Below are 13,264 nucleotides of genomic sequence, written 5' to 3'. Positions count from 1 at the left end.
GTTTTCTGCAAGTTTATGGGTGTGTGTGGGAAAGATGTTTTCCAGGAGGTGTTGTGTATTTTGTTTCTTACACATGAGCTGTTTTTAGCGCACATGTGTGATAGTTGACAGTTTGTGTGTGGGTGAGTTGTTTCTGGGTTATTTTGGGGCTGGGGTGGTGCTCGGATTGAACCAGGGCGTCACAGGCTAGGCAAGCACTATGGCACTAAGCTGCACCCCCAGCACTGGGTTACATTTTGTGATCAGTGTGCACTGCCGGTGTGCTTAGCACTTTTGTTCCCAGATGGCGTGTCTGTGGTGTGTCTCCACCATGCCCACTTCGGCTCTCCCAGTGTCTCTGTGTATGTGGCTGTACTTCTAGGTGTGGCCTGTGTCTGTCCATCCCAGGGACCGGTGTTCTCATCCCGTGTGGGTGTCTGCGAGCAGAAGTCTGCATTGATGTCCCCACCTGTGGCCTGCTGACTTCAGTGTGTAAAGAACTATGTGGGTCGTCTTTGAGGGCACTGGAGGTAGGTGTGGGGCTGCATTGTGTGCTGGTATCTTCAGGGAAAGGGAACCTCATGTGCCTTCTGGTTTCTGTGCTGAGTGAGTAGAGGCTGTGTCTGTGGTATCCTTTGCTGCCTGGTGCCACGCTGGCTCGGGGCTGGCTGTGGCAGCGGGCAGGGCAGGGCAGGGGCTGTGGTGGGCACTGGCCCTGCGCCTGGCCTCGGTATAAATATCCCCAGGCTGCCAGTGGCTGTGTTTACTCGGCCCCAGGCTGGGGGCGGCAGCAGCCCAGCAGGTCCTGGGGGTGGGCGTGACCAGGCCACAGCACAGACATTTCCTTCTGGCCAGACAGGCCCACAGTCTTGTCCCCTCCCTGGTGGGGGTGAGGCAGTGACCCCTTATTCTGGGCTCCCAGGGGCCACCAGTGGAGCTCTGAGCTGGATGTCCCAGACGGGCTTCCCCTAGTCTGGGAGACAGACAGAGATGGTGGCAGGGAGGACAGGAGAAAATGAGGGCTGAAGCAAGGGGAGGAGGGAGAGTGGGATGGGGAAACAGGTTTATTGAGACAGTGGCAGAAGCTCAGAGGCAAGAAATGACAAGGGAGAGAAGAGTGAGAGGAGTGAGAGTAGGGAGAGTAGGGAGAGCAGGGAGAGGTGCAGGGAAAGTGAGGGGAAGAGAGGAGGGCTTGGGAGCAGGCAGATAAATGGAGTACTTACTGATAGGTAGAGATGGTGGAGACAGAATGAGAACATGGCGCAGAGGCAGAGGAACAAAAGGAAATGGGGAGAAGCAAGACAGTGAGGGATAGGCAGAGACCTCAGCAGAGACAGGAGCTGAGGGAGGAGGGCGTAAGCTCCAGCTCTGGCAGGATGCACAGAGGTGTGGGACAAGGGGGGTGGGGTGGCGGCCAGCAGAGCGCTGCCAAGGCCACGACAAAGGAGGCATGGGGGTGAGGGCCAGATGCCCACAGAGGGGCGCTCTCTCAGCTGGGCCTTCCCTCCCTGATTCAGCCTCTCCACCCACCCCATCCCCAGAACTGGGAGCATAGGGAGAGGCAACCGCTGTGGAGCCTGTGAGCAGGGGGTGTGTCTCTCCAGTCCCTGCCTGATCGTCTGTCTCCGCCTCTCTTCCTGTCTCCTCATCTAATCCCTGTCCCTGTGGCGGGCTCCACCTCTGTCTCTCAGCTGCAGACACTCCGTCTCGACCATCTGACTAACCCTGATTCTGACTCAATTGCTGTGCCTCTCATCTCTCTTTAAAAAAGTTGCATAACCAAATTTATGTATCGAAAAGTATATCATAAACAAATTTAATGATCGAATCAAAGACTGGTCAAAAGTGGGAATCACTGGGGCCGAGGATTTAGCCTGCTGTGCAAGCACAAGGTCCGAGTTCGATTCCCGGTACCAAAAAAAAAGTGGGAATCACGGATAACTGATACCTGTTGCCATGAGTGTTGAGGACACAAACATGAGTACCTGAGGCAAATGTCCTCAATACTAGAGTTCTCGTCTGTCCACATGGTGTGACCTTTTGGGGTCTGGAGTTCAGCTGGACTGTCTTCAGCCTCCTGGCTGTGTCCTGCTTTGGGACATGGAGTCAGTGGTACCAAAAGCATCTTTCCCAGCAATCCAACCAGACTTATAGGAGGATGGCTTGGTCCCGTCTGCCAGGGCAGTGTCTGGCGTTCCATTAGCTGTCCTCCTATGTATCTGCTTCCTCTTAAATCCTCCCATCTCAGTCTGTGTCCCTCCACCTTTGCCCAGTTGACATTGGACAGGCAGGCTTGCAGAAAGGTTTCTAGCACTTGGTTCCCACTCCAGCTCTTCCTGAGGCCAAGGAGCCTTAGGAAGCAGGTCCTTGGGAGGGTCTGGGCCTCTTATACCATCAGATAGCCTCTGGCTGAAGAGCTCTTTATAGAAGTTTCCTCATGGTGTCAGGCAAGTCTCTCAGGGCTAGCACAGGACCAAACTACTCTGCAGCTAAAGCTTTCACTGTGTAGTAATCCCTCCAGCTGCACAGCCCTCTGTCTCATTTTAGCTTTCACTTGCATGTCTGGTTTTGATCCTGGCTGACTGAGGGCAGAGTCCAGGCCTGGAGTCAGGAGAGGATTTTGAATGTCCTTCAGGGATGGTCAGGGCAGGATGCCACTGTCTCACAGAACTGAGGGGTTCCAGAGCCCCTTGCCAACCCCTGGCCTGCAGCTCCCCCTGCCCTCCCCTTCTTAGAGCGGCCAGTCTTTCTTGGTGTCTGCTGGGGGAACAGGGGCTGGGTGCGGGGCATGGGAAGGTGGGATGCCTGGGTTCCCACAGGCCATGGCTGAGTCACAGGCAGCCATCTGGCTCCCATTAGTGTGGGGCGGCAGGGGGCTTGGTGGGGCGGGTCCTGTGGCTGGCTGGGGCAGGGATGCTAGGGCAGCCTGTGTGGGGGATGACTCAGGACCCATGATAACAGCCTGTGCACATTTGGGGAGTGTAAACAGGAGAGGGAGAGGGAAGGAGGCAAAGGAAGTGAAGGAAGGGAAAACTGTCTTCAAGGTGGGGCTGGTGGAGGAGAGCCTCCCCCTACCCCTGCCCACACTTAAGCTGGCAGGTCCCATGATCCCCAGTTCTGCTCTGCCCAGCCCTCCTGGGTACCCTTGCTTGCAGTAAGGCTGCATTACTCAGCAGTCAGGGTTCTGCTACCCACAGCAGCCAGGCATGGGGAGGGAGACTGAAACCCAGAGATAAAGCTGAGACAGACAGAGGGACAAAGACAGCTGGGAGAGGAATGGAAATGTACAGGCAGAAAGAACTGGCCCGGAGAACAAGGTAGAAGGCGAGATAGGAACACAACACAAGGATGGTGGTGTTGAGTGCAGGAAAGTGGCACAGACATAAGAGCCTGGAGCAAGGGAAGAGCTGTGAGCAAGGGGAGAGCTGTGCTGGGTCCCAGATACAGCTACCCTGACCTCAACTGGCCAGTTCTAGCCATGACAGGCCCCACTGGCTGGCCTTGGTCAAGGAGGGCACATTCATCCTGGACCTGCTACGGGGACAGAGCCCAGGATGGGGCAGGGGGTGGTTGGGGAGCAGAGATAGTAGCCAGAGACCAGGAAAGAGGGAAAAGGAGTCAGTGAGACAGAGAAAGAAACCCAGAAAGACAGCAAGAAAAAAACAGAAGTGGGTGACAGAGTGAGGTACAGAGAAAGGGGGGAGGCCTTGTAAACAGGTAGTGGTACTGTCTGATGAGACCCAGGGAGGCTAGTGGGACATGTGTGCATGCAGAGCCCTGATATCCCCCAGAGAAGAGTCATCGAGCTGGCCTGTAATCAGCTGCTTGTTGGGGTGGGGGTGGGTGGCTACAGGGGTGGCAGCCATCAGTCCCTGTCCAGCTCTGGGCTGGGTGCATCCTCTGGTTCCTCTTCATCAAAGTACCTCTCCTCTTCATCCCGTGCCACGATATCGAGGTTGTCGAAGTCGGGGTTGTTGTCCACTGTGCTGCAGGGGGAGGAGGCTATTAGGGCCACATGTTGAGTCAATGACCAGCTGAGGGACATGTCTGGGAGGCTGGGGTCAATGATGGGTCTGCACTACTTTTTTTGTTTTGTTTTGCTTTTTGAGACAGGTTCTTACTATGTAGCCCAGGCTGGCCTTGAACTCATGGCGATCCTCCTGCCTCAGCCTCCCAAGTGCTGGGATTACAGGTATGGGCCACCTCACCCGCCAAGGGTCTCCACCACTCTCTCTGTGGCACCTGGTTTGGGAATGGCAGTGGTGCCAATTCACTGAAGTGCCCTACAGCCTGAGTGCTGTTCACCACATTGTGAGAACCCAGGGTCTCCTTTGTGGCAGTTGTGGATGTTCCACATATGGTTCTATAGCTGGAGGACCCAAAAACAGGCCAGTGATGCTCATCATCACTGGGTGCTGACTATAGGCTGGCCCTGTGGCAGTAGTTATCACAATCCCATCTTAGCAAGGGCCTATTTGTGGCCACAGTTTATGTGTCACTAGGGCTGGATCTGAAACCAGGGAGTGCCCTATGCTACCAGGCCCTGTGTTTGGAACCAGGAGACAAGACTGACTCAGATGACAATACCATTTATCTCTGTTATTTTTTTTTTTTTGGTACCAGGGATCAAACATGGGTCCTTGCCATTGCGCATTATTTTATTTTTTTTTGGTACTGGTGATCGAACTTGGGACCTTGCGCTTGTGAGATAGGTGGCAGAACCACTGGGCTAAATCCTCAGCCCCTATCTTTGACTCAGATACTGCACTGCTGTGTCCTTATCCTGATGGCAAAATGCTTTTTCAAAGCAGGTAGCCCATGTACCCCCTGCCCCAGGTCATTCTAGAAACACTGACAACTTTCACTTTGAGTGGGGAGAGACAAGGTGGTGGCAAGCATCCACCACAGACTCCTCCATGCTAGACAGCCACCGTACTGGAGATTAACTCCTGCAGTGTGAGGTGGTGTGGTGGCCTGGGAAAGAGGTTGGGCTTCCTGGCCACACATGAAGGCTTGGGGTAGCAGCCATCCTGCTAGGACACTGCCAACTGGCTCAATGGAAATGTTTCAGTGTTTTATCAACAGAGAGCTACATGTCAGCCTAGTTCATTCCCTTCCTTACAGAGGGGACAGAGGCTCACATGGACTGGGGCTTAGATGGACAAGGTTAGTCTAAGGTCACTCAGCTTTCTTCTTTGATTGATATCAAACTCCAGGCTGTCTGACCCCGGGGCCATCTCCTGGAACTGTTGCAGGGCTGTCTGGCAGCAGAGGCCCTCCCTCTCTGGACGTGCATGGGATGTACATGGGATCTGCACATGGCCCAGGGCTGGGGAAGGGGAGACAGAGCACGGCAGCACCTGTAGTCAAAGTCTCCATCCTTGCCGTCTAGGAAGCGCTGGTGCATCCGGCTGGTGAACTCCTCCCGAAGGATCAGCTTCTCCTCTGAGTCGGGCACGCAGGCCTCTGAATCTTTGCTGGACTCCTGGTCTGTGGAGGGAGACACCAAGGAAGGGTGGCTTGGACATGAGTTCAGAGAGCTGCTTTTGTAGCTCAGTGGTAGAGCATTTGCCTAGCATATGCAAGGCCCTGGGTTTAATCCCCAGCACAGCAACAAACAAACACAAACAAGGAAATAACTGCCCCCACAACCCCAGAGAGCTGATGCTTCCATGACCCACCCCATGCCATGTGGCAGAGGGAACACAGCAGTGACTGCAACAGCCCAAGTCCCTGTCCTCCAGGGATGCACATGAAATACCTAATGACAGATTTCTGGAGATTGTATACCAAGGTCAGGACCGAGATATGAAGGCTAAGGAAGGCAGGCATTCATTTCTGCAGAAGGAATGAATATTGCACCAGGCTTTTGGAGAGTGCAGGGTAGGGATGCTGGAGAGATGGGAGGGGATCCCAGGATGGAGGGTCAGGGCAGGCAGGCTGGGGCCTGGCCTGGTGCCATGGAATGGAGTTGGGGCATCCAGACTCTGGGGCCTCCCTGCTGCTAGTTCTCACCTTCCTCATCACTGTCCTCCTCTTCTTCCTCCTCTTCCAAGCAGGCTTCTTCCTCCTCCTGCTGCTGTAGCAGCCGCTGCTGCAGCTCCCGCTCTTGGTAGGACTGGAGCAGTAGGTCGGAGAGTGGGCAGGTGGGATTGCTGGGGGAGCCAGGTCTGGGGGGCTGAGGGACCGGTGTCCGAGTGCTGAGCTCCTCCTGGGTGAGGTACTGCCCGATATACTGCTCATACAGCAGGGGGGCCCGGAACCGCATCTGCTCATCACTGAAGTACTCACCCCCTGCAGAGGAGAGCTGGGTGGGCATGCCTGGGTGGACATGTCTGTGCATATACCTGTGTGTGTGCGCATGCATGTGCATTCAGACACTGAGGGAAATATGTGCAGGCACCTGAAGTCATGTGGGCCTGAGTGCTCACTCACACCTCCACTGATCACACACATGTAACCAGGCCTGCGTCTGCCTGTGTATCCATGTGTCGAAGTATGTGTGCATGGGCAGAACTTATAAGCCTTTACCTACGGTGTGTTCGCACAGTCACATGTACAAACACATGTTCTTCTGTGTCTCAGCACATTGCCTTACAGGTACCTGTGTCTCTGGGAGTTGGCATGTGAGACAATAGACAGGTTGTGTGTGCCTGTTTGGGGAGCTTGTCTGGCTGCTAGTGTATTCACCTAGAGAGGCCAGCACTGTTGGACACATATGTGCATCCATCCATATGTATCTGACATATGTATGCACACAATAAGGTCAGGAGAGGAATCTGCTGTGTGTGTGCCTGATGGCAGCTGGACCATCTTATGTGGACATGTGCACAGGAGAGGCCAGGCCTCAGCTCTGACCTTTCCCCACAGTGGTCCTCTCTGCAGCCTCTCCCTCAGGTGGGCCTTGCGTACCCATCTGGGTCCTTCCTGGCTGCCTGTTTTTGCAGAAGCAGCTCTGTCCCCTGGGTAACAGTTAAACCTGCCACCGGCCCCTCCCACACAAAGGCCCTAGCCTGTCTTCAGAGTCCAGGGCCCACAACCCACCCAGAATCCTGGCTTCTGCAGCACTGTGGTCTGTGACTGTCCTTGTCCTGTTTGGCTTCCCCAGTCCTCCTCTCACCCTATCCCATCTTGAAATCTTCTATCAGATTCTGTTTCTGTCCTTCCTCCTGGCTCAGGAAGGTTGGGGCCTGGCTTGGTGCTATGGAAAGGAATGCAGTGACAACCCTCTCTCCCTCTGGGTCCCTTAGTTTCTCCCCATCTCCTGCGCTGTCCCCCTCTCTGCCTGTCTCTGCCATTTGTTTTCCCTGCTTTCTCAGTTTTGTCAGCTTGCTCTGCCACATTCATTCACTAATCACTGCCTTTCTTCATTCTTATTCCTCTACCTGTCCCTGTGTCTTGTTCTTTCTGTGTCAATCTCTCTAAGCTTGTATCTCTCCCATTTTCTGCTTCACTCATTTTTTTTTTTTTTTCTTTTGGTACTGGGGATTGAACTTGGGACCTTGAGCCTGCAAGGCAGGCGACAGAACGACTGAGCTAAATCCCCAGCCCCAGCTTCATTCACTCTTATCTGTTAACTGTGGTTTTGGTGTCTTTGGTCACATGATGGATGTTTTTAATTATGTCCAGGTCAAATGAGAATCTATGTTTTCCTTCATGGTTTTCACATTTTGCTCAAGGCCTCTCATATCCAAGTCATAAACATATTTCACTCAGTTTCCATTAGTGCCTTTGTGCATGTTGTGGGGTCAGGACCTTATGTTCCATAGGGACAATGAATTATCACAGTGTTGTAGAACACAACATAGAAATGTTTTCAGTCCACTTCTAAATGGGCCACTTCTGTTGCTTACTAAATTATGACCCCTTCTTACTGTGTGCCCCTTTTTTCCAGATACCACGTGTACCCACATCTCTTTTTGCTTTACTTCTCATTTCTGTCTCTGTGTTTCCCTGTCTCTTTGTCACAAAAATTTTCTCACAGTTGGGCATGGTGGTGCAGGCCTATAATCCCAGAACTCTGGGAGGCTGAGGCAGACGGATTGCAAGTTCGAGCCCAACCAATGTGGCAAGACCTTGTCTCTTCAATTCAAATACAGCAAAAACAAAAAATGGAAAATAACTTTTCTTAGAGGTTCCATTTCTGCTCTTGTATCCTTGTTTCTCAGTCCCTCTCTGTACCCTCACCCCCCAACTTCCCATCTCTGCCTCAGTCTTCCCTCCCACTCCATCTTTGCCTCCTTACACCCAGGAGCCCCTCACACCTTGGATGAGCTCACGCAGGGCAGCATAGCGCCGGTTTCTCAGGCGAGTGCGTAGAGCACGTGGCTGGGCAGTGCCCTGCCGAGCCACTTCAGCACAGTAGAAGTCGGCACGATGGTCGCCACGCAGGTGGCCAAAGCAGGCCAGGTGCTCCTCCCGGAGGCCTGTGCAGAAGCGCTCCAGGAACACCAGAGGCTTCTCATGGTACAGCTGGCTCAGGATGGCCACCTTCTCTTGCTCTGTCAGGTCAGGCTCACCTTGCTGCTGGCTGCACACAGGCAGGCGGCTGGCAGCCACAGCATGTAGCATGGCACTAACTGCCGCATTCTCAGTTCTGGGGGTGTCACTGTCCAGGGCCTCTGGTGTGCTCTCCATCACTTTCACTATGTCCTGGGGTTTAGATGGAACTGGTATCTGGTTCAGCTCCCCCCAATGCCCAGTTCTGGGCTCCATGCAGCCTGCAAGAAGGGAGATTTATTAGTTGAGGGATGGGACTACAGGAAGGGGAAGGAGTTGGGTAGGAAGGGGCTGGGGACTCACTCAGTTCATATTTACTGATCAACTACTATATTCTGGGCTCTGTTCTAGGTCCCAGAGAGACCACAGTAAGCAAAAGAATGACTTGTTTTTTTGTGGGGCTCTAACTCAGGACCTTGTGCTTGCGAGGCAGGAACAGTGCCACTGAACTAAATCCCTGGCCCAAAGAATGACATTTATTTTTATTTTTTATTTATTTCTTTAGCTTTTTGGTACTGGGGATTGAATTCAGGACCTTGTTTGTGCTTGGGAGGCAGGTGCAGTGCCACTGAGCTAAATCCCTGGCCCAAGAATAACATTTTAGTGGGTACACACAACAGACAACATAAATACTGAAAATATATATTGCATAAGGTACCTCCCTGGCTATGCAAAAAAATAAGTAGGGAAAGAGGAGGGAATGGGGAATGACTGCAATTTTAAATGAAAAATCAGAGAAGGCTTTGCCAAAAAGTGACATCTGAGTAGAGATCTGAGATGGGAAGGAATGGAGATTTCTCAAATAAGAGTTCCATGCAGATGGAAGAGCCAGTGCAAAGACTCTGAAGCCTAGCTTACTGATTTACTCAATTCTTTGTCTTTTCACTTGCTCACATAATTAGGAATATATTCCTTAGTTTGTTCACTCATTAATTCATTCTCCTCTCTTCCTCACTCACATGTTCACTCAACCACACTTCAGCAACTTTAAATTTATGGAAGGCTCTGAGTCAGGCAATGTGGAGGATTCACAGGAAGAATTCAGTCTGGCTCTTGCCCTCAAGGAACACCCAGTTTGATGTGAGAAGCAGTCAAGATGAAAGATCATACAGGCAAAGATAACAGGAAAGGTGGGTGCTAGGCAAACCTTGGTGAGAGCTGTTTTCCAAGTATGGTGGGAAAATGCAGCAAACAGGAAGTAAGTGAAGGCAGAGAGCAGGCACAACTCCTTCAGAGCTTGGCTGGCATGGAGGGGGGCGGTGGATGATGGCTGCAGGTGTCATGGTTTCAATCACTGAGATAAGAGAAGACTGAGCTGGGGAGGGTCGGGCTGGGGAGGAGGGGGAGCGTGGCTGAAGAGGAAGAATTACGGAAATGCTCATGTAGCTGACCGGGCAAACCATGGGGCTGAAGGTTGAGAGGTGAGGGAGGCATCTAGGATAAAGTCCAAGACTTTGGCTAAGGCGATTATCAAACTGTTCCTGAGATAGAGACATGAACAAGGAGAAGGTGTGGGAAAAATACAAAGGGTGGTTTTGGACATGGAAGGTATGAGGGAGCCAGGGGAGGCATCTGAGAGACCGCTAGGTCACAGGCCTTCAGACTGCTCAGGACAGAAGTGCTGGGCAAGAGACAGAGTTGTGGGTGTCATCAGAGCCAAGACAAGAACTAAAGCAGAGGGAAATGAGAAGTGGGTGTAGGGGAGGGCAAGGAGGTGAGGGATGTAAGGGATGAGAGAGGAGGGGCTAGGAAAAAGCACTGAATAGATGGGAGAGGTCACGCCTGGGAAGGCCACATCTCAATCTCTGGAACCTGTAGCAGTTATTGGAAATGGGGGCAGGGAAAACAATCTCTACAGATGCAATTAAGGCTCTTAAAATGGGAGAGAGTATCCTGAATTATCCAGGTATGTCCTAAATGCAACACAAGTGTTCCATAAGAGAGGTTGAGAAGTAGGGCATGGTGGCATATGCCTGTAATCCCAGCTCTTGGGAGGCTAAGGCAGGAGGATTGCCTCAAGTTTGAGAATAGCCTGGGATACATGGCAAGACCCTGCCTCCAAAAATAAAAACACAAACAAAAAGTCACTCAAAGAATAATAAATAATGAGGAATTAAAAAAATAATTTTGAGACATGGTCTTGCTAAGTTATCTAGTCTGGTCTCAAACTTGTGATCCTAAGACTCCAAGTTTGAACCCAGCCTGGGTAACACAGCACGACCTTGCCTAAAAAAACAAAAAAGGCTGAGGAAGAGCGGACACAGAGAGAACAGAAAGCAGTATGAAGGGGGAAGTAGAGACTAGCATGATGAGGCCACCAGCCAGGAATTCCAGAACCCATCCGACTGGAGAGGCAAGGAACATCGGAGAGCTTGTGTGGTAGTGCAGCCTGGGGATACACTGCTATCACTCCAGTGCTACTGATTTCAGACTTCTGGCCACCCTGTTTATGTTTGAGCCCACCCAGTTTATGATAATTTGTTGTAGCAGCCATAAAAAACAAACGCAAAGGCTGAGAAGGAGGTACCTGATAGACAGGAGGGAAATCAGAGAATGGTGTCACAAAACCAAGGGAAAATTTACAAGAAGGATGGAGGGGTCAATGACACTGAGTCCTCCAAGTAATTTAGTAAGAAGAAAACTGTAAGAAGTGACTGTTTAACTGCAAATGGGGATAAGTCACTGGGGACCCCAACCACAGCAATTTTGAAGAAAAAAACCAGACTGCAGTGGATGGGAGGTAAGCAAATGGAGAGGAACATGATGCTTTGGAGAAGACAGATGGTGTCTGGAAGTCAGCATAGGGCCAAGGGATAGATTTTCTTTAGTTCAGAAAATAAAAAAAATTTAGGCTGGGAGCATAGTTCAGTGCTTAGCATGTATGGAGCCCTGGGTTCCATCCCCAGCAGTGAGAAGTAAAAAACAAAACAATAAAACTTTGTTATGAAAAATTTCAGGCACACAAAAGTATGGTAAACTGACACCCCTCTCCCCGCATTCATATACCCAGCATCCGGTTTCAACAATTACCAGTTTTTAGCTAATGGTGTTTGTTTTGTGTCACTGGGGATTGAACGCAGGCCTTTTGCACTTGAGCAACATACCCAGCCCTTTTTCATTTTTTATTTTTATACTGTCTTGCTAAGGCCTTAAGTTCCTCAGGCTAAACTCAAACTTGTGATCCTTCTGTCTTAACATCTCACAGAGTGAAGGGATTACTGGCATATGCCCAGCTACAATGGTGTTTCAAACAACTTCCCAACCACAGCTCATCCCACATAGGATTACTTTGAAGCAATGGGACAAATTGGAAAATGAGAAAAAAAAATTAGATATTAATGAGAAGACATCAGAATAAGTGAAAAACATCGAAGATGCAAGGGAAAGAAAAAGGAGATCAGAGAGATGGAGTAAGGACTTGAGGCAGACTGGATTGCGGACTTTGGGGGAAGGGGAGTTAGAATGAGACGAGGAACTGTTAGTCTGGGATAAACAGTTTGCATGGGACAGGAGGAGGGGTCGCCTGGCGCAAAGAAAAGCTCAGTTTGTCACAGAGAAGGAAGTAACCTGAAATGACGGGATGGCCTGAGACTGTGAGGGTGTTGGCCCAGGGCAGGGAAGAGGTTTATGAAACAGGTTATCCTAGGTTATGGAAAGAGTTGAAGTGGGAAAAGGTTAATTTCAAGGAAGAAAATGGAGGGAATGGAGGTCAGACCGCGGTAAGAGAGGGGACAAAATGGACAAGTGGTGGAGCGGACAGGTGAGGCTGAGAGAAGGTGTCCTCCCCCAGAAGAGTCCCCTTTCGCGGCACAGGGGAGCCATTTCTTGGTGACACCCCAACTTTACCCTCTTGATATGTCTGCGTGGTCAACATCTCACCCTCATTGGGTTCCTTGGCCTTCGCTGCCGCCGCCGCCACAGCCTCCATCCTGAATCTCTCTGACTTGTCAACTGCCTCAGTGAGCCCCGCTCACCGACGTCGACCCCCGCTCACCGACGTCGACCCAGCGCACTGAATAGCCACTTCCGTCTGCGCACGCTCCAAGGGGTCGTTCGCTCCACTGCGCCCAGGCACTAAAGTTCCGGCTCGAAGCGGACCTTCCTATGCGCATGCGTGCTCTCCTGGGCCCCACCCTCCACAGCCAGGAAGCAAAGGACGCCGAGATGAAACTTCAGCCTCTCCTATCTGAAGATGGAAAATTAGGGAAGACCCCAACCATGGCTTATTTGTTCGTTGCTATTACTCTAGCTCCTGACGTGCTTAATATTGAGAATGGATGGTCGAGTGACCACCTTCCACTACACAGAGCTATCAGACTCAAGGTTTTGCTCATTTTTAGAATTCTATCACCTTCATTTCTTTACCACAAGTAGTAGTTAGTAAGACTTAACTCTTGTCATCAGTCCTCAGGTGGCATGAGATGGGTGGTGAGATCAAGGATAGAACTTCCCACTTTTGTGTTCGCACATCCTGGACGTAATGCACATTTGGAGGAAAAACTGTGGTCCTGATTTGAAGAGTAGACAGACATGTCGCCAGCGACAGGGTGGCCAGGCCTCTGATGGACCTGGGGGATCGGGGGTTCTACTTACTCCAGACTGGGCTGGAGACGATTTTCTGGAAAGGAAGCCTAGGCTGAGATCTGAAGGATGAGCAGAGTTCCTTAGGGTTTCAGGGAGGATAGCTGGCATGGAATAGTTCTGGTTGTGGCAAGCACTTCAGAATGGTCAGGGAGTAGAAAGGGGTTCTAGCTTGAAGGCCATGATTGGGCTGTGAAGGACTTCG

At 51.4% G+C, this 13,264-nt stretch overlaps 1 protein-coding gene across 2 annotated transcripts; it reads right to left on the bottom strand.

Moving 5' to 3' along the window:
- Positions 1-1,781: 1,781 nt before the first annotated feature.
- On the bottom strand, positions 1,782-12,524 carry Ccdc97 (coiled-coil domain containing 97). Of its 2 annotated transcripts, none has more exons than XM_004872992.4 (5): positions 12,358-12,524; positions 8,244-8,699; positions 5,995-6,273; positions 5,340-5,469; positions 1,782-3,965 (listed from the first exon to the last, which is right to left on the bottom strand). In XM_004872992.4, exons 1-5 carry the CDS (start codon positions 12,404-12,406, stop codon positions 3,845-3,847), a joined length of 1,035 nt encoding a protein of 344 aa, XP_004873049.1. In that variant the 5' UTR covers positions 12,407-12,524; the 3' UTR covers positions 1,782-3,844. The 2 variants fall into 2 exon arrangements, with proteins under 2 accessions (XP_004873049.1, XP_004873047.1); XM_004872990.4 differs by having other exon boundaries at positions 12,325-12,505.
- Between the last annotated feature and the right edge of the window lie 740 nt (positions 12,525-13,264).

The sequence above is a fragment of the Heterocephalus glaber genome, unplaced genomic scaffold (genome assembly GCF_053883595.1).
Source record: "Heterocephalus glaber isolate CG9 unplaced genomic scaffold, H.glaber_assembly_v1.0 deba00001744, whole genome shotgun sequence".
Taxonomy (NCBI): domain Eukaryota; kingdom Metazoa; phylum Chordata; class Mammalia; order Rodentia; family Bathyergidae; genus Heterocephalus; species Heterocephalus glaber.
This window is presented reverse-complemented; position numbering and strand designations above follow the sequence as displayed.